Genomic DNA, 19,310 nt, shown 5'->3' on the forward strand with positions numbered 1-19,310 from the left:
CTATGCAAACAAAGTCACAAAGTTGGAATGCAATTGACTAGCTACTCTGTTTGCGTAACATTCCTTTTCATTTTCCTTCAGGGGTCCCTTATTTATCAGGGGTTGCTAAGGGTTAAGCAAAAATAGTCATTTTTGTTTCTCTGGACCACTACGAGGCAGTGCGCCGAAACGCTGCAGCTAACTTCAGACCATGTTTATGATCACACAAACCAAGTTTGGTATGAATACATCAATGCGTCACAGAGATAACATCTTAGGTCAATTTTTGCAAACTCTACATTAAATTTGTTCACAATTTAATCGAAAACAGATCATTCAATTAGCTTGAATTCCAGAACTTTTGGTCAGCATGGTCTGTAGATCATGTGATTCAATTTTGGTGAAAATCAGACAAACGGCTTAGGACGAGTTCATTCAAACTGTTTATGCAAAAAAATTCGAAATTCGAAAAAAATGAGACAGAAAATGACTTCATAGTGGTTTGAAGCCAAGGAATCTGATGAAAACTGAATTTTGATTGTAGCCCACTCGATTCAAAAGTTCTGAACATAAATGAAATTTGGTCAAGTGGTGACACTAAAGAGTTTGAGTTAGGGAGTCCAAATTAGTTGTGGTTGAAGATCAAACGGTCTTTGATCAATGTGCCAAAGTTTGCGTAAATGCCGCAAACAGTTCATAGGGAATGAACCGTCACCTATTCCGGCATATTTTATTACACAGCGGATGCCCTTACAGTCACAATCCAAAACTGGGAAACACTTTTATACTCTCACACACACACACACACACACACACACACACACACGCACACACACACACACACGCACACACACACACACACACACACACACACACACACTCATACTCTACAGCCAATGTAGTTTATCCAATTCACTTATAGCCATTGTCTTTAGACTGTGGGGAAAACCGGAGCATCCAGAGCAGGGGTCACCAATCTCAATCCTGGAGGGCCGGCCGGCTGTTCACTGCAGGGTTTAGCTCCAACTTGCCACAACACACCTGCCTGGATGTTTCACGTATACCTAGTAAGACCTTGATTAGCTTGTTCAGGTGTGTTTGATTAGTATTGGAGTTAAAATCTGCAGGACACCGGCCCTCCAAGAACAAGTTTGGTGACCACTGATTCAGAGGAAACCCACGCGAACATGGGGAGAACACGCAAACTCCACACAGAAATGCCAACTGGCCCAGCCGGAACTCGAATCAGCAACCTTCTAGCTGTGAGGCGACAATGCTAACCACTTAGCCACAGTGCTGCCTGTTGTTTGCATAACAATTATTTGCAATTATATTGTTTGTGCTTGAAAAGTTGACAACTTCTGCCACAAACAATGGCTGTGATGTGACACCAAAGTATCCACAAATCAGCCCTGCAATGCATGAAACCACCAATACAAAGTTAATAAGAAGTCCTAACACCAATGCCCCATGTGAATGTACCATTACAGGATCACTTCATGCTTACTTGTTTAATTTCATGCATTATGAAGCTAATTTAATGATTTAAATGTTTTAACAATAATAGAAAAATTTCACATCAAGAGATGCTGAGGTCTCCAAGCTTCCAGCACAACATTTGTAGATGCCACTGTCCTGACAGCTCGACTCAAGTATCAGAAGTTGCATTTTACAGCCATCTTGTTTCATCTTATATTTGTGTCCTGGTCTAAGCAGCATCATTCCCTTCTTCCACTGCACCTCTACCCCGGCTTTAGAGAGTTCACAGCTCAGTACGGCAGTCTCACCTTCTTCTACTGCTTGCCTTTGAAGCTCCTCGCAGAAATACAGAGGTTGTTCTATATACAGCAACAAAGTGTATTTATGTTAAGTAATGTACTCTAACAACTCCTCTTGAAATTGAATATACCAGAGGTGCCAAATCCTGTTCCTGGAAAGACAACATGCTGCAGAGTTAAGCTTCAGGCTCATTAGAATTTTCAAGGATATGTGTTAAGGACTCTGCTTTACTTTTTCATGCCTGGAGTCAAACTCTGCAGCTCAGATGCTCTCAAGGAACAGGTTTGGATGTCTCTAAAATATACTGTACCTTTCACATCCAGAGATGCTGAGGTCACTAAACTGCCAACACAGCATGTGTAAACACCACTGTCATGGCTTGTGAGCTCATGGATCTGAAGCTGCAGTTCACCAACATTCTGCTTTATTTCATACTTCCTTCCAGGCTTTAGCAGCACAGATCCCTTCTTCCACTGTACAGCAGCCCCAGGTTTTGAAAGCTCACAGCAAAGGAAAACAGTTTCCCCCTCTTCTGCTTCTTGACACTCAAGCATCCGGATGAAGTACAATGGATGTTCTAAAAAATAAAATGTATTCGCTTTATTTATTGCATCTAATTTATTCTTTAATAATAAATAAAGTTTAATAAAATAATAAAATTTGGTAAAATAAATCTCTAATATATGGGAATTTTATTGATTGTGTATTTATTTATTTGCATTTTGTAACTGTCCCTGAAAGATCACTGTTGTGCCTTCACACATTTTGGTTTAAATAAAATGGGGGCAGATACTTTTTCACAAAACCGAATAACTTTCTATTTTCAGAATTCTCACCCTTGACCACAATAGACGCAGTTGTAGCAAGGCTTCCAGAGCAGCACTTGTATGTGCCACTATCCTCAGATGTCAGGTCATGGATCTGTAACTGTACTTTGCAGCCATCTTGTTTCATCTCATATTTGTTTCCGGGTCTCAGTCGAATTGCCCCCTTCTTCCATTGCACCTCAACTCCTGGTTTGGAGAGCTCACAGCAAAGGAAAGCGGTCTCACCCTCCTCTGCCTGCTGGTTATGGAGTTCCTCAAAGAAGAAAAGAGGTTTCTCTGCAAGTGGAGATCACAATGACATTAATTGACTGATTATTTTTCAATGTTTTGCTATACGCTTTTATATTCATTCTTTCATTTTCTTTTCAGCTTAGTCCTTTTATTAATCCTGGGTCGCCACAGTGGAATGAACCGCCAACTTATCCAGCATGTGTTTTACGCAGCGGATGCCCTTCCAGCTGCATCCCATCTCTGGGAAACATCCATACACACCCAGTAACACTCATACACTCGGACAATTTAGCTTACCCAATTCACTCTGAAGCACCCAGAGGAAACCCACGCGAACGCGGGGAGAACATGCAAACTCCACACAGAAACGCCAACTGACCCAGCCGAGGCTCGAACCAGCGACCTTCTTGGTGTGAGGCGTAAGCACTACTTACTGCGCCACCGCATCGCCTACTCATTTATATATCAAGCCTAACTTTTGATAACACTCAACAATTTCTATTATTTAATGTATTTCCTAACATGAATAAACAATGACCTGGGGTCTATTCTTTGTACGTGGATTACTCGGTTGTTGATGATTTGACACGATCCAGGATCATCTCGTTCTTCAAAACTCATCTGAGAGTTGTTTCATAGCAATAGTTCTGGTAGCTTAAACCTGCCCGAGAGCTGGCTTATTTCATATAAACAGGATTAGATCTGTCATTTTAAGCAAAGGTTATACTGAAAACATGTACCAAATGCTGATATTTGCTTATAGTAGTAACCTAGAAAATAGAAGTTTTTAAAAAATCTATAAATAAAAATTATGCAATTTGCACTCTGAAATATAAGTACAAAATTGTCACTTGGTTCAAGGAGAATGTTTATTAATATAGACTTTTTAGATACAAACGCATACTATTTTAAGGTACCGACTGAGCTTTAGTATAATTTGTGCATGAAAATAGACATGCTCAATATTCTCGTTCTTTTTCTAAAGTAATAATTTTTGCAGTCATGCACATGTTTTTACAGCTCAAATGCATGCGATTTGTTGCTTTGCAAAAGTTGCAAATAATATAAAAAATAATTTAAGCCTTATCCTTACCCCCATTAAGAAACTGGAATAGGCCCACTATATTAAAGAAAAAATAAAAGTGTAAAGCCTGCAGCTCACAACAAAGCTGAATAGTTATCGTGTATCATATTTAACAAACCGTTTACTACAAATTTTATGCAATTTTGCTCACATGGATAATTGAATGATAATCGGATGATGTCATTACATTGCTGTGGTGTCAGCCAATCATTGCATTTCTGATCATGATTTCGAGGACCAATAGATCTGTGATTTTTAACACACACAGCGATCTCAAATCAGTTCATACAGACTTTTTAAACCTGTTTGAAGAACCAAATTAGCCAGAGATTAGTTATCAAGATTATGGGCTCTATTTTGACAGTCCATGCGCAGAGCGCAAAACGCAAGGCACAAACGCTTTCAGGGCGTGTCAGGACGCGTTTTTCGCTATTTTAAGGATGGAAAAATCCGCTTTGTGCCATGGCGGATGGGATAAAAGGGTTGAGTTTATTTTCTTAATGAGTTATAGGTGTGTTTTGAGAATAAACCAATTAGAGCCACACCTCCACTCCAGCTGCGTCGCGAGATGAAGAAGACATAAAAGCAGTAATTTTTCATATTTATGTAGGCTAGAAAATAATATGTTTTGTAATATTTTAATCCTTTATATTTATATCCTATATCTATTCTTATTTTATTCTATATATATCCTTAATATTTAAATTTTTTCATATGTAAAGATATTTGCCTATTGCTCTCTTGTGCGTATTAAGCAGTGTGTAAGCGAGGCGCAACTCCGGAGTTTAGGCCGGAGTTTAGACCGGGTTAGTTTTGGTCTAATGAAAAATCTATTATAGTTTCTCAAAATAGCAACGCGCCAGCGGTCCGCCTCAGAACGCCTTCCTTTTTAGACCAGAACGCCTATGGGCGCACAAATGAGCGCTAATGCATTTGCTATTTAAACAGCGTAGCACAACGCCTCAAAACGACTCTTGCGCCAAGCTGAAACTACCAAAAGACTATTGCGCCGCGCCTTGCGCCACACTGCGCCAGGTGTATGATAGGGCCCTAAAAGTTCCAGGATCTGTTAAATCATCTTAAATTATTTAAGTGAGGTACGAAGAATGGACCCCTGTACATTTGTTACAGTATTAATTCATCTAATTGTTAATTAATGAAAATTAGTTAGTTCTTGTTAACTCATAATTTGAATAATGAATTAGGAAATGTTGAACTATGTGTTGAATAGAACCTTAATGTAAAGTGTGACCGAAATTGTGTTGTTTTCCAACAAACCGGTACTGTTTTCATATTAGAAAAATAGAAATTACAATCCCCACCTTTAACAACAATATTAGCCCGTGTTTCGAGGTTGCCAGCACAGCATCTGTAGATGCCACTGTCTTGACTTGTCAGGTCATGAATCTGAAGCAGTACTTCATTGCCTTCTTGCGTCATTGAATACTTGTGTCCATTCTTCAAGAGCATTGCCCCCTTCTTCCACTGAGCTGGCACTCCAGGTTTAGAGAGCTCACAGCACAGGAAGGCAGTTTCACCTTCCTCCGTTTCTTGGTTTTGAAGCTCCTCACGGAAAAACAAAGGACGCTCTGTGGAAACAGGAAAAGAATCTCTAGCAAAAAAGTGCTTGTATATAATGAATGCATCATCACATACAGTACTCTACCACTGAATGTTCTCTTTTTTGACATTTACAGTTCATACAAAGATACAATACTTACCATCGACTAAAAATATGCTATTTTGTTTCATACCTTTCACAGTGATACTGGCCCTTGTTTCAATGCCATCAGCGCAACATCTGTAGGCCCCACTGTCTTGACTTGTGAGGTCGTTGATCTGTAGCTGTAGCTCACATCCATCCTGCTTCATCTCAAATTTATAACTTGGCTTAAGTATCACTGCTCCCTTCTTCCACTCAACTGCAACTGCAGGCTGAGAAAGCTCACAGCTTAAGAAAGCAGTTTCACCCTCTTCTGCATCTTGGTTCTGGAGCTCCCCGCAGAAAAACAAAGGACGTTCTGAGAAACAGAAAGCAAAGAGCTCTTAAGTGTACTCTCCTAATGTGTCTGTTATTACCATTTAATACTGTACAGACTCAGCTTAGGCTTTGCATAAGCATAAACACTACAATATTTTCAACATGTCCTTAATAGAAACTATAGCTGAAACTCAATATTATAGCCAACAACTAAAAAAATAAGAACAAAAATATCACTTACAAATGTGAGCTTGGACCACAAAACCAGTCATAGGTGTACATTTTTGGAAAATGATATTAGTGCATTATCTGAAAGTTGAAAAATGAAGGCTCTCTTGTTGTATACTTTGTTAGGATATTACATTATTTGGCCAAGACACATCTAGAATCTGAAGGGCGTCGCACACCAGATGTACCACTCGGCGACGCAACGTGGTACGCACATGACAGCTGGAAGTATCGCACACCAGACGCGCACATTCAGATGTGTCCTGAGTCGAAACTGAGCCCCGCAGACAGCCGCTGACTTGTGGCGGCAGTGTGTGAACCCTGATAGAAATTTATGTCTAGAATTCTAAAATGCATGGCGCTGCGTGTAAATACTGAGAAAAGCAACCTACTGTAGGCTCATTGTAAAAACGTACTCCCATATACATTTCTGGATAGTGCGAATTATGTAGCCAGAGCTACGTTTGGCTGCATATCGTCTTTAAAACAAATGCTAGGGGACAGTATGAATCCGAGAGTGGCTTGGGTTTCTTTTGGTGCTTACCAGCTGACTGCTTACCTCTGGTGAACGGCTATTCGTACAACACCAATACAATGTACAATACGTCGTACAACACCATGTTCGTACCTTTTTCCATGTACGTCAGTGGACACAGAGAGGAGTTGACCGCAACAATGGGGTTCAAGTCCGGCGGAGAACGATTCCAGAAAGCAGGCAAAAAATGAAATAAACAATTAAATAGCAGGGTGAGAATGTGGTAAAATCTGAAAACATGGTAAAAAGCAAGGGCTTGTTTCTGGATTGCTTTTTTAAAACTTTTCGTTGGGTTTAGGGAAGGAGATGATCAGATCAATCGCCGCTTTTGAAAACACTATCAGTTGGGATTAGGGAAGGGGGAGGGTAAGGAGAACAGTCAGTTAGTCAGTCAGTCAGTCGACAGCGGAATCTAGTGGATTTACACAAAAACAGCAGGCGCGAATGGCACTCGCGAGAGAAATTTGATATCTCAAAAAGGTTACACAGCGGCCCCTGTTGGATTCGCGAAAACAAAAACTGCAAAAAAAAGTAGCTCTTGGGACATATTTCACAATCTATAGAACTGCATATAGGGGTACGTATCAATAATGAGCCGGTATTGCAGAAAATTGCATTGAGCGTTATCAAAATTAAGCTCTTAGTACTGCATATATGATTCAAATTAATTATATTTATTAAAGGGAAAGGCATTTTATTTCATCATGGAACATGACCTTTACTTCATATTCTAATGATTTTGGCATAAAAGAAAAATCAACAATATTGACAGATACAGTGTATTTTTGCCTATCGCCACAAATATACCCTCGCAACATAAGACTGAATTTATAGTCCAGGGTCACAAACAGGGAATTTCAATTTGTTGTTAATTAAACTGATCAATTAAGCTAAAACTGATAATATCATTCATTTTTACTTAGTACTAAAATGTTTATAGTATGAATATGTGTATAATAAATTAGATGTGCTGTTGAAATGATGATAATGCAATTTTAAAAATGAAAAAAAAAAAAACTTCGTCAGCACCTTTGACTGTAAGAGTAGCACTACTCTGCATGTCTCCTGTGTCGCACATGTAAATCCCAGCATCCTCTGTTCTGACTTTGTGAATGAGAAGAACATTACGTTTGCCATGTTTCAGAGGTTCATACTTTTCTCCAGGCAGCAGGGTTACATTGTTACGTTTCCAAGTGACAGGTGTGCAGGAGTCAGAAGTCACACAGGACAGAGTGGCAGAATCTCCCTCAAAAATGGTCATGTCCTTCAGTCTTTCCTCGATGAAAACTATAAACAGAGAATGCACTTGTTGAGAGGATGCACAAAATAAAAGTATGCAGTCAAAAGGATGCATTGCATATGGGAAGTATTTCTATTTAAATATGTCAGGCAGACAAATGAAAGAACTGATTCTTATTCTCACCTTTAGGTTTGCTGTTTACTCGCAGACGAGCAGATGTCTTTTCATTTCCCACCACAAAGGACACAACGCCCGACTCTTCAGGTGTAGTCATAGTGAGCGTCAAGTGGTGTTGGCGGCCACAGATACTCATCTGGTTCATCTCGTTTTCTTGCAGCACATTAGAAGCAAGCCACCAAACCCCATCAAGAATGTTTTCATGTGAAAGCTCACAAACAAAGTGGGCGCTCTCGCCTGCAGTAACCGTCAAGTCACGCAGTCCTTTCACTATCCTCACACGCTCTGGAAACGAGAATAAAAGGAGAATAAAAAGACCTTGGTGTTTGTTCGGGTTTGAAAGCAAGCTTTATTTTATGGTTACAGTTTTACCTATCACTCTGAGGGTCGCAGAGCTCTTTTTGCCCCTGACGTTGCATGTGTAAACGCCAGCATCCTCCAGTCTTAGTTTCCTGATTTCAAGCTCCTGAGTGGAGCCTTTTCGATGGAGGGTATACCGTCCTCCCTGAGCGATCTGATCTGTATCTTTTCTCCAGGTCACAGGGGCGTTGTCATTAGAGAGCAGACAACTAAACAAGACAGATTCTCCTTCTGTTGCTTCTTGACTCTCAAGCTCTTTCTCAAAGAACACAGAGGCAGCGGCTGTGAAAGGCGTGAGAATATAATCTGAACAGCAGCTCGAAGGAATTTTGAGAAAAGTAACTGCACATTTGATAATCGTGTAGGAATGTTAACTGGTTTATGATATGAAATGACACTGTGTGTGTATGATCCTGTGGTTCATGAAGGGTATCATACAGGGATCATGGAAGGACTATGAGGGTATCAATAGGAGTGAAAATGATAGAGTTCAAGGTGAATTTGAAGACTTTTTTTGCAAAGATAATGAGGCACTTTTAGATGTCTGTAAGATTTTTAAAAAGAAGTTTAAGTCCCAATTCTCACTATTAACTAATTCTTCATTACCTGCCTGTTATTTATATGTTGGCTGTTTTTTTGCACATATAATGTACATATTCTGCATTATCTTATTCTACATCTCTAATCCTACCAATATGTAACCTAACTACTACCTTATTATTAATAAGCAGAAAATTAAGAGTTTATTAAGGCACAGGACATAGTTAATGATTTATTGCACTTTATAATAAAGTCTCTTGCCCTCACCAAGGCTGTATTTATCTAAAAAAAAAACAAAAAAAACATAAAATTATAATTATGTTTCTCTTTTTTAAAGTGAATGTCACTTATTACTGTTATGGCAAGTTATTTGGCAGCCAATACAAAAAATCTTTATTATATGCTAATATTTATTACTATTGTTTCTTTACTGAGACGTTTTAACAAGTTTTTGCACCCTTGGTGAGTAAAAAACTTTTTTTCTAATAAATAATAGTGATAATGTCAACAACTGGCACCCAAACAATAGCTGTATTAACATATTTATGTATTTCATGTTCTCCTGAATGCCATTTAACTTTTGTATATGCAATGAGCAACATCATAAATTTTTATAGTGCATAAACCAAACATTTCATTCTTAGTTGTGAAAATTTTCACGCATAGGGCTGCATTGTCAGTTAACTGAATCTTTAATAAAAGTTTTTTAAATCTTATATTCTGCAGAGGTGGAGTTCAGCCACACAATTCCATAACAAAATGGCTAACAAAAGCTAACAGTGTTTTAGTTCTGAATCTTACAGAATGTTTTTAATAGTTCAATGACCTGTTATGTCAAAAAAAAGTAGGAGCTCATTGGAAATACGTGCCTTAGGCTACATTTCTGCAAAACCATGAAAACGTGCTACAACATGATACATATTATCGAGGATAAAATAATAATTTTTTTGCGTGGTTCTTCACACGACACTAAATAAATACCATAAAACACCCAAAAAGTGTCAAAGATTTGTATTGAAACACGTTTGCCACACCTGCTAATCTTCCTATGGATTACTTTTCACCTTGGACAGTTTGCTGGGTAGCTCACCTTGTACAGTGTTTTATTTCAGATGCCGAGTAGTTAGGTTTAAGTCCGGTGAAGGACAGTTCCACATAAGAGGTAAGAGATATTTAAAATCTAGCTTAAACGATGCGGCTACAGTGTGATTTTCACATATGAAGATGTAGTTCAATCAGTTGAGTTTAGGGAAGAGTTTGGGTCAGTCTTTTACAAGGTGGTATACTGCATGTAAGATAAGCCCCAGCTTCTCACTGACGCCTATAAGAAGAATGTGTAAATGGCACGTTTCAGAAAACACAGACGACTAAAACATTTGAGATTCGCAAAAAATGTAGACAGCGGCCTCTAGTGGATTTATCGTCACAAGCTGACAAGAAACATCCCCTTAGCCCTGGGCACGTATTCCCAATTATCCTGGGTCGGAATTTGATTTCTCAGTTCATGACTCCCGTAAAGTGGCTTAGGACCTACCCCTAACATTAACTTCAGCTGTGGTTCTCTGGTCTCCAATAATGCAGCTGTATTCCCCAACATCCATAGGAAGGACATTTTTAATGTGTAATTCGGCAGCCAATCCCTCCTGCTTAATCTTGTACTTCGTCCCACTATAAATCTCCTCGTCCCCTTTTAACCATGTTACTGGTACTCCAGCTTTGGACAGCTCACAGTGCAGAACAACAACACCTCCCTCAGGAGCTTCTTGGTTTTTCAGGTTTTGTTTGAATGTTACTGGCGTGGCTGAAGAGTAGCAAAGCAGCATGTTAACTCATAGGGAGCTCAAGTAACAATAAAAGCTCAAGTTTCTTTAAAAACTTTCTTCCATACCGAACACTCTGACCGTGGCTTTGGTCTTCTGCTCTCCACAAATGCAACTGTACACTCCACTGTCTTCAGGCATGGCGCTCATGATGATCAGCTCCCTTGCAACATCATTTTCCCTGATTTGATACTTATACCCAGGTCTGAGGACCTCTTCCCCCTTCCTCCACTCAACAGGACATCCAGCTTTTGAGAGCTCACAATGTAACGTGAGTTTATTTTCTTCTTCGACTTCCTGATTCTTCAATTTGACTTTGAAAGTGATAGGTGGAACTGGAAGCGGTAGAGATATGCCAGATTATTTCACAACCAAACCATGCAGGCCCTCAAAGCACAGCGAAGCAGAAGACTGTAGCATATGAAGCAATGCAACATCATAGGAGCAAGCTAAAACAAAAAGACCAAGCTGCCTCTGCAAAAAGTCTTACCCTTAACAGTGAGCTCCGCAGTTGACTCAGAATCTTTAGTTTTACATGAATAGTTCCCCGCATCACTTGGTTCAACATTATGTATGAACAGTTGGGTGGACGTTCCCTCTTGCTTCATTTCATACTTGTCATCGGCTTTAAGAATAACTCTTCCTTTTCTCCAATCAACTTGAGCGCCGGGTTTAGAGAGCTCACAGCTAAACACAGCCTGCCCACCTTCTTTGGTAACTTCGTTTTGGAGTTCTCGTTTAAAAGTGACAGGGAGAGCTATGGAAACCATAAAAATGTAAGTTTGAAAATGATCCAAAAGCGATAGATACTTCTAATGTGTACTACTTGTGTTTGCAAAGATCAAAGTCTGCATACCCCTGACTTTGACCTCCGCAACCGTCTTTTCTTTTCCCGTAGTGCAGCTGTAGGAGCCGACATCTTCAGAGTTGACATTTTTGATGAGAAGTTCTGCAATCCTTCCCTCTATCCTCATCTGATACCTATCTCCAGCTAGCAGCATCTCTGCACCCTTCCACCATTTCACTGTGGCTCCTGGTTTGGAAAGCTCACAGCGCAATGCAACAGTGTTCCCCTCCGTCACCTCTTGATTTCTCAGGTTTTGTTTAAACGTAATTGGAGTAGCTAAGAGATTGTAAACATATTTGGGTCAACTAAGCATATTTAACTTGGATAAGTAGCAAATGTTATAGTTTCTTTTTGTTTTGTACCATTGATTTTAACTGTAGCTTTGGATGTCTGATCAGGGCATACGCAAATGTAGACTCCACTATCTTCAGGTATGGCTTTCCTGATAACAAGCTCCAATTTAGTTCCAATCTGTCTCATCTGGTACTTTTCTCCAGGTGTAAGGACTTCCTCTCCCTTCATCCACTCTACATCAGCACTGGCCTTTGAGAGTTCACATCGCAAGATGACATTGTTCCCTTCATCGCCTTCTTGATTCTTCAGCTCTTGTTTGAAGGTTATGGGCAGAGCTATGCAAAACAGATGTTTCATGTCTGAGTATACTTTCTATTGAACTGCTTTATCATTATAATGCTCACCTACATTAGCAATTTGCATATTAAAACATCCTGGAACAAATTCATACCATTAACTTTGATGATGGCTTCAGTCTTTTGCTCTCCACACACACATCGATAAACCCCACTGTCTTCTGGTTGTGCCTTCCTTATTAGTAGCTCTGCTTTTGCTTCTTTGTGTCTCAGTTGATATTTTTCCCCAGTCTTGAGCATTTCTTCTCCCTTCCACCACTCTACTCGACCTCCGGCCTTTGAAAGTTCACAGTTCAAAGTGACACTGTTCCCTTCCTGAACTTCTTGGCTCTTAAGAGTTGCTTTAAATGTAGCAGGGAGTCCTTCAAAAAGTCGGGAACCGAGTAAGAATGTGTTTGTGCACTGTAGACTTGCTAAAAGCTTTAAAGCTTTCTTCCCATCATGTAGATACTTTTTGCTCTGGAAATCAATCTGATTTAATAACTACATAAGCAAAAATCAAAGGCATCTACCGGGTTTCATTTCATTGATGTATTATGTACATCAGCACATAATAAATTGTGTTGAATCTGCGATCAAAGGAAAAAGCCACCTTTCTAGTTTTAACCAAAAATAAATAAAAGGATTTCTGATATTAGGAATTTTCCTGATTTTAAATGAGGAGTGTAATTATAAGGTATGAATTTGAACATCATGCAATGAAACTTCAACAGTGAACTAATCAAAAGTGACTTTGTGCAATGCCATGATAGTATGCTACTGTTGCTGTGGAAGAAAATGGACATTTTATATGAAATGGAGGAACTTGATCACTCAATGCTAGAGAAAATCACATGAAAATGAAATGCATATGAGTTCCATAATGTAAAAAAAAATGCTCCAATTTGCATCTCTTCATATTAGATCGAATCATACCTTGAACTGTCAATTCGGCTGTCGACTGTGAATCTTTGGTTTTACAGGTGTAATTTCCTGCATCACCTTCCACAAGGTTGTCTATGGCCAGTTTGGTTAATCGGCCCTCAAGCGTTGTGTGATATTTGGCTCCAGCTTTCAGAATCACTCTACCTTTCCTCCACTCGACTGGAGCACCAGGCTTTGAAAGCTCGCAGGTAAATACTGCACTCCCACCTTCTATAGACACCTGGTTCTGAAGCTCTCGCTTGAATGTAATTGGAAGACCTGAGAAAATATCAACAATAAGTTTTGTCTTATAATATGACACATTACTTTATAGACAGAAATTATAAGATGTTTAAAAGTAAAGAACACCATAAAAAAGCAAGGTAAAAGTAGTATTGTAAATATATTTTTCATTTTAAAAAAGTCTATTTGAAAATATTTTTACATTTATTTTTACTGAAACGTTTCAAAATGTATTTTGCTGATATTTGGCCAAAAATTTATTTTCAAGAGCAATTTTTCCAGTCGTGACTGCTACATATGTCACGATCACCAGCAATCCATCCTGTGCAGATCGCTGTAAGGATCCTTCCGAATTCCCCAAATGGTCAGGGGCACCAGATCCTCCCGAATTCTCCAAATGACCAGGAGCGCCAGATTCTGCCTAATCCCTCAAATGGCCATAGCCGCCACCTGAGTCCCATGAAAGGCCAGAGCCGCCACCTGAGGTTTGATGTGAGCCATATATATGTGTGGTGTAATCAGTCCATGAGCAGCATCAGCTGTGTGACTCTAATCAATGGAGACTTAGAGCAGGTGTGTCTGTAAGCTGCATGACTGGATCTTGTAGTCCATTACCGGCAGATTTACAATCTTTTGATTAGCTCAACCCAAATTATACAATCTGCTGCACAGGCTGGATTGCTGGTGATCGTGACAACATGATTTTTTTCTGGGGCTCTTTATAGGTTGAAAACAGTTGTGCTTGTGCAAAATATTATTATTTTGGCAACTAATTTTGCAGAATCAAAGTCCAACAGAAGTTTTAAGGTAGACCTCCACCAAGAAATACAACTACAAAACTAAAACATGATTTTCTGTTTTTTTTTTTTTAATTACAAATTTTAGTATGTAATGGTGTAAATATTTTTAACTGTTTGAGATAAAGGATGATGGTGTTAAATCTGTAAATCCTAAAACAAAATACGCTTTATCACTTTATTATTAAAATATCAGTGTTATGGATGTATTTTGACTATGACTATGTCTGTATGTAATAACTTATTTCATTTTAACTTAATCTTCATTTGATTGTAATGCAATTATGTGCATCTTTAATAAAGCTGCATTGAAACAATAACTATTGTAAAAAGCGCTGTACAAAAACCTAAATTGAATTTAAATGTAAATTATAGTGAAAGTTTACCTTAGATGTGTCCACACATAGCATTGGTGAAACAATCATGAATTGAAGGCATCCTTGCTGAATGTAGTGTATATTGTACATACTGTAATAACAAACTTAAGAACTTACTTTTGACTTTTACTTCAGCTGTGGTCTTTTGGTCTCCAGTCACACAGCTGTATGTTCCAGCATCTTCAGGAAAAACATTACTTATTACCAACTCTGCAGTCTTTCCATTCAGCCTCATTTGAAACCGTGGACCTGGAAGGATGAGTTTATCTCCTTTCCTCCACTCCACAGGTGCGTCAGATTTGGAAAGCTCACAGTGTAGGGTTATAGATCCCCCTTCTAAAGCTTCTTGGTTCTTAAGGTCTTGCTTAAAAGTAGCAGGAGCACCTAAAGAAACATATATATGTACTTAAAAATAATGAAACAACTAATGATTTAACTCAAAGAAACAAAATCTTACCAACTATTTTGATAGTAGCTTTTGTCTTTTGGTCTCCACAGACACATCTGTAGACTCCACTGTCTTCAGCCACAGCTTCACTGATGATCAGCTCAACTGATGTGTCTCGTTCTCTCATCTTATACTTCTCTCCAAACTGGAGGAGTTCATCTCCCTTCCACCACTGTACCGGGACACCTGTTTTGGAAACCTCACAGTGCAATGTTATCGTCTTCCCTTCGTCGGCCACTACGTTTTTCAGCTTCTCTTTGAAAATGACATGTTGAGCTACAGAGCAAAAAGAAACAAATAGGTATGTCCTTAATTTTTTGTTCTTTCTACTTATTGTGACCGAACAATAAAACATTTTGAAACCAACAGGTTCAACAATAAGTTTGACCAGTTTTCTTGGGCTAGTTTTACTGATTTTAGGCCAGCTGACTTGCAATTAAAACAAAAAAGCAACAACAAATCTCACATTCATCGATTTTGTACAACGCAACAAAAACACAGTTTTTCTGTAATGTACTGTACAATGTCTGTGCAAAAGCATCTTATTATTTATCAAGCTGGCTAATACATTTCTGTCAATTTACATAGTTGTCTTGAAGGCACCAAATAAAAACCCAAATCGATATAAAAAAAATTATTTCCCATTAAATGTCGCCATTTTTTTGTTTTTGAAGTTACTTGAATAACTATTAATTATTTAATTATTTTAGAGCAATTCTTCTCTCGAGGTAAGAAGTATCATCAATTTTCACAACACTCCTTAACATATGGCCAGTGCTTAATTTGTGAATTGCAAAGTCTTGGAACAGATCGGGGTAACTGATCCGGTATGTTACCAGAGGATGGATCGGTGTTGTGCACGAAAGTTAACCCGGGGGTGGGGGGGGGTGGGGGGTTAGTTGGTGTGGTGGATGGCGGAGGGGTGTAGAGAATTGCGGAAAAAAGTGAAAGTGAACAGCAGATGGGGGAGGAGGGCGGTTGAGGAGGGGGATTAGGTGCCAGATCAGATTTCAGAGGTGCCGGATCCACATCCGACGTGTTCCGGCACAAATTAAGCCCTGCATATGGCCTTTCTAACACAAAATGTGTCTCACAAAAAATTAATTTGTTTTTGTAGATTTTCAAATAATTTTATAGGGTAAATGTTTTTGTCTACCTGTTCTTCCCACAGGTTTGAAATATACTTGCAGTAGAAGCTGGATTTAAACACACCATTTATCCACATAAGATAAATAGTTAACTATATGCGACAAATAAAACATATTTCAATTTTTAACAATCAATAATTTTATTACAACATTGTTATACACTGCTTCTTTTCAATGGGTTAAAGTAAAAAAATATTTTTTTTTATGCTATTTAGGAGCCACGTGCACCCACTGACTGGTCAAATCTGTGGTGACACTTTATTTTGATGATCCGTTTGTTGAATTTAAGTTACATTGCATCTGCATTCCAACTAATTCTCATTAGATTATAAGTACTGTTAGGTTAGGGTAAGTGTAAGTTGACAAATACTTGCAAAGTTTCTTATAGTCAGTTAAATGTCTGTTGATGGAGCAGTATCAGCAGATATTAAGCAGACAGTCTGCTAATACTCAAATGGACTATCAAAATAAAGTGTTACCAAACCTGCTTCTCTCTCTTTTAAGTTTAAAGCAAACTTGAATGCCAAAGCATTTTAGATATGTATATAAAATCTAATGCAGTCTAATGACATCATCAAATTAATAAAATACACAGCAAATGAAAAATAAATGACAGAAAAAAGGAATAAAAACAGACAATATCTCAAAAAATTGTCATAATTACAAGATGTAGATTATTTAAATAAATGCAAATGCATTGATTAACCATTACTAAGTGTGTACAAATATCTTGCAGACAGATTAGACCAGGCATTTCATCCTCTTCAAGTATATAGTAAAGTTTTTCTGAGTCATTTAGATTCAAGAATTAATTATGTAATGTTTCTCCTTAAAAAGCTAATGCAATAATGCATACAATTAACGACAGCTTTAGAAAGCGAAAGCCGAATTCCGGACATTTTAGATGATTTAGAAACCCCGGCCTGACAATTTTTTTAAGTGCCAAAACGGTGCATCTCTGTGGGTCTGCAGAGCATGTGAGACTGTCTGTGGGAGTGTTGACAGGTGTCATGCACATAACGAAACCTACCTAATTAAACGCAGACCTTTGGTTATATTAGGCGGATACAAAATAGTGTAAAAAGAAGATACAAATAATAGTAAAAAAAAAAAGTGTCACTAAATATACTTGCCCATTAATATACCTGCACGACCCGCATATGGTAAAGTCTATGTGTGGGAAGCACTGAGTATTTATAAATTACACTGTCCTGACAGGAAAAACCTTGTTGTGAATTGAACTAGCTTACCGCTAACAGTGACGTTGGCAGCCGTCTCCGCAGTTTCACTTGCACAGCTATAGAGTCCACTATCCTCTTGCGTCAAATTAAAAATCTTCAGCTCTAGAATACATCCTTTCTGTCTGATCTTGTACTTCTCTCCAGATTTGAGGAGGATGTTCCCCTTTCTCCACTCAACTGGGATGTCTGCTTTGGATATCTCACAGTGTAATATTACGCTGCTTCCCTCCTCAGTCATTTGATTTCTTAGCTTTTGTTTGAAAGTGATGGGTTGAGCTAAAAAAAAAAAGTAAAAGATGATGTAAACTTCATTTTTAGGATTTCAGGAAGCAAAATCTACGTAATGAACATTGTCTCACTTCGTATTTTGATATCGGCTTTAGTGCTTTGATCCTCGCACACACAGATGTAGGTTCCACTGTCCTCTGGCACTGGGTTTCTGATTACCAACTCCAATATTGTGACTATGTGCCTCATCTGATACTTCTCCCCAGGACAGAGAGTTTGTTTGCCTTTCAGCCACTCTACTGGGACACCAGCTTTAGAAAGCTCACAGCGTAAGGTCATAGTTTTACCCTCCTCTGTCTCTTGGTTTTTAAGCTCTTTAATGAATGAGATAGGAACCGCTGGAAAACAAAGAACCATGCAAGTGTGACTACAATGTTATCAAATAAATATATGCTATGGTAATTCAATATCATTTATTCATATAATTCAATAACATTACCATTGACTGTAACTGTAGCCATAGTTTTTTGGTCTCTGCATATGCATGTGTAATTCCCAGAATCATCTGGTTTCACGTTGTGTATTGCCAGAGAAATGCAAGATTTCCTCTGCCTCATGTGGTACTTCTCGCTAGATTTTAGAGTCTCTGGTCCTTTACGCCACACAAACTGGATGCCGGGTATTGAATATTCACACATCAGTGTCACACTTTCTCCCTCTTTCACCTCCTGGTTCTGAAGCTCTTTTGTAAACTCAGCAGGGATAGCTAATGTCAAACAAAAATTGAGATGATTACAGACAGATAACAATGATGTCATTTGTGACTGTGAAGCAGAACACACCCAGTTATAAGTGTCCATTTTTTTGGAAATTTAGATTTAAGCATTTTAAGAAAGTCAAATAAATTAGCTTTCCATTTATGTATACTTAGATAGGATTGGACAATATTTAGCTAAACTACAACTACAGTATGTGAAAACCTGGAATCTGAGGGTTTAAACTAATTAATTTCTAAACTAATCAAGTTCTAAGTAATGTACGCTACTAAACAAAAATGTAGTTTTCAATTTTTTATGGTACTGTAGATAAATTCATGGAATGTAATCTTTATTTAAAGGGGACCTTTTATGCAAAATTTACTTAAAAATTCACTTGTTTAAACACATTTGTCTGGCAACAGTCTGTGAATATAGCCCGCTTCTAATGGCAAATATGTCTGCAGAAACCTTTTGATTGACATTCTCTCTTTGTAAATGTCATTAAAGGGGGAAAGCCCCGGCCATTATTGGCAATCTCTCATCTATTAGCATAGCACGTTAATCTTGTATTTGAATCTGCCACTATGCTGACACAATCTCATTTTAATCCAATCCAACAGTCACAAACATGGCACAATTCAGATTAAAGCCTAAAAGAGGCAGTTTCAAAGTTATAAAACATTATTTGTGTGGCATTTTAAACTGAAACTTCACTTACACACTCTAGGGACACTAGAGACTTATATTACTTCTCGCAAAATAGGTCCCCTTTAATATTCAAATGATTTTGGCATAAAAGCAAAATGGTTAATTCTGACATTTTATGGCTTTTGTTAAAAAAAATTTTTGGTTCAGAGACACAATTCAGAAAAAGCAATGAAACAAAAAC

General features: G+C 38.3%; 1 protein-coding gene and 1 long non-coding RNA gene across 2 annotated transcripts in view; one reads left to right on the plus strand and one right to left on the minus strand.

Annotated features, from left to right (window-relative positions):
* The window catches only part of LOC147842616 (uncharacterized), a 1,013,036-nt gene that overhangs the window by 921,457 nt on the left and 72,269 nt on the right, over positions 1 to 19,310 (plus strand). The window lies entirely within an intron of this gene.
* The window catches only part of obscna (obscurin, cytoskeletal calmodulin and titin-interacting RhoGEF a), an 83,541-nt gene that overhangs the window by 46,046 nt on the left and 18,185 nt on the right, over positions 1 to 19,310 (minus strand). The window contains exons 18-37 of the mRNA XM_087264451.1: positions 18,163 to 18,429; positions 17,795 to 18,061; positions 17,445 to 17,711; positions 15,056 to 15,322; positions 14,716 to 14,982; positions 13,194 to 13,460; positions 12,374 to 12,640; positions 11,991 to 12,257; positions 11,638 to 11,904; positions 11,272 to 11,538; positions 10,850 to 11,116; positions 10,496 to 10,762; positions 8,434 to 8,703; positions 8,068 to 8,346; positions 7,674 to 7,931; positions 5,655 to 5,921; positions 5,223 to 5,489; positions 2,595 to 2,861; positions 2,069 to 2,335; positions 1,767 to 1,817 (exon numbers count right to left, since the gene is read on the minus strand). Of these exons, the coding sequence (XP_087120577.1) occupies positions 1,767 to 1,817; positions 2,069 to 2,335; positions 2,595 to 2,861; positions 5,223 to 5,489; positions 5,655 to 5,921; positions 7,674 to 7,931; positions 8,068 to 8,346; positions 8,434 to 8,703; positions 10,496 to 10,762; positions 10,850 to 11,116; positions 11,272 to 11,538; positions 11,638 to 11,904; positions 11,991 to 12,257; positions 12,374 to 12,640; positions 13,194 to 13,460; positions 14,716 to 14,982; positions 15,056 to 15,322; positions 17,445 to 17,711; positions 17,795 to 18,061; positions 18,163 to 18,429 (5,130 nt within the window). The remainder of the gene's footprint in view (positions 1 to 1,766; positions 1,818 to 2,068; positions 2,336 to 2,594; positions 2,862 to 5,222; positions 5,490 to 5,654; positions 5,922 to 7,673; positions 7,932 to 8,067; positions 8,347 to 8,433; positions 8,704 to 10,495; positions 10,763 to 10,849; positions 11,117 to 11,271; positions 11,539 to 11,637; positions 11,905 to 11,990; positions 12,258 to 12,373; positions 12,641 to 13,193; positions 13,461 to 14,715; positions 14,983 to 15,055; positions 15,323 to 17,444; positions 17,712 to 17,794; positions 18,062 to 18,162; positions 18,430 to 19,310) is intronic.

Source organism: Danio rerio, chromosome 8, assembly GCF_052040795.2.
Source record: "Danio rerio strain M-AB ecotype USA chromosome 8, GRCz13ab, whole genome shotgun sequence".
NCBI classification, from domain to species: Eukaryota; Metazoa; Chordata; class Actinopteri; order Cypriniformes; family Danionidae; genus Danio; species Danio rerio.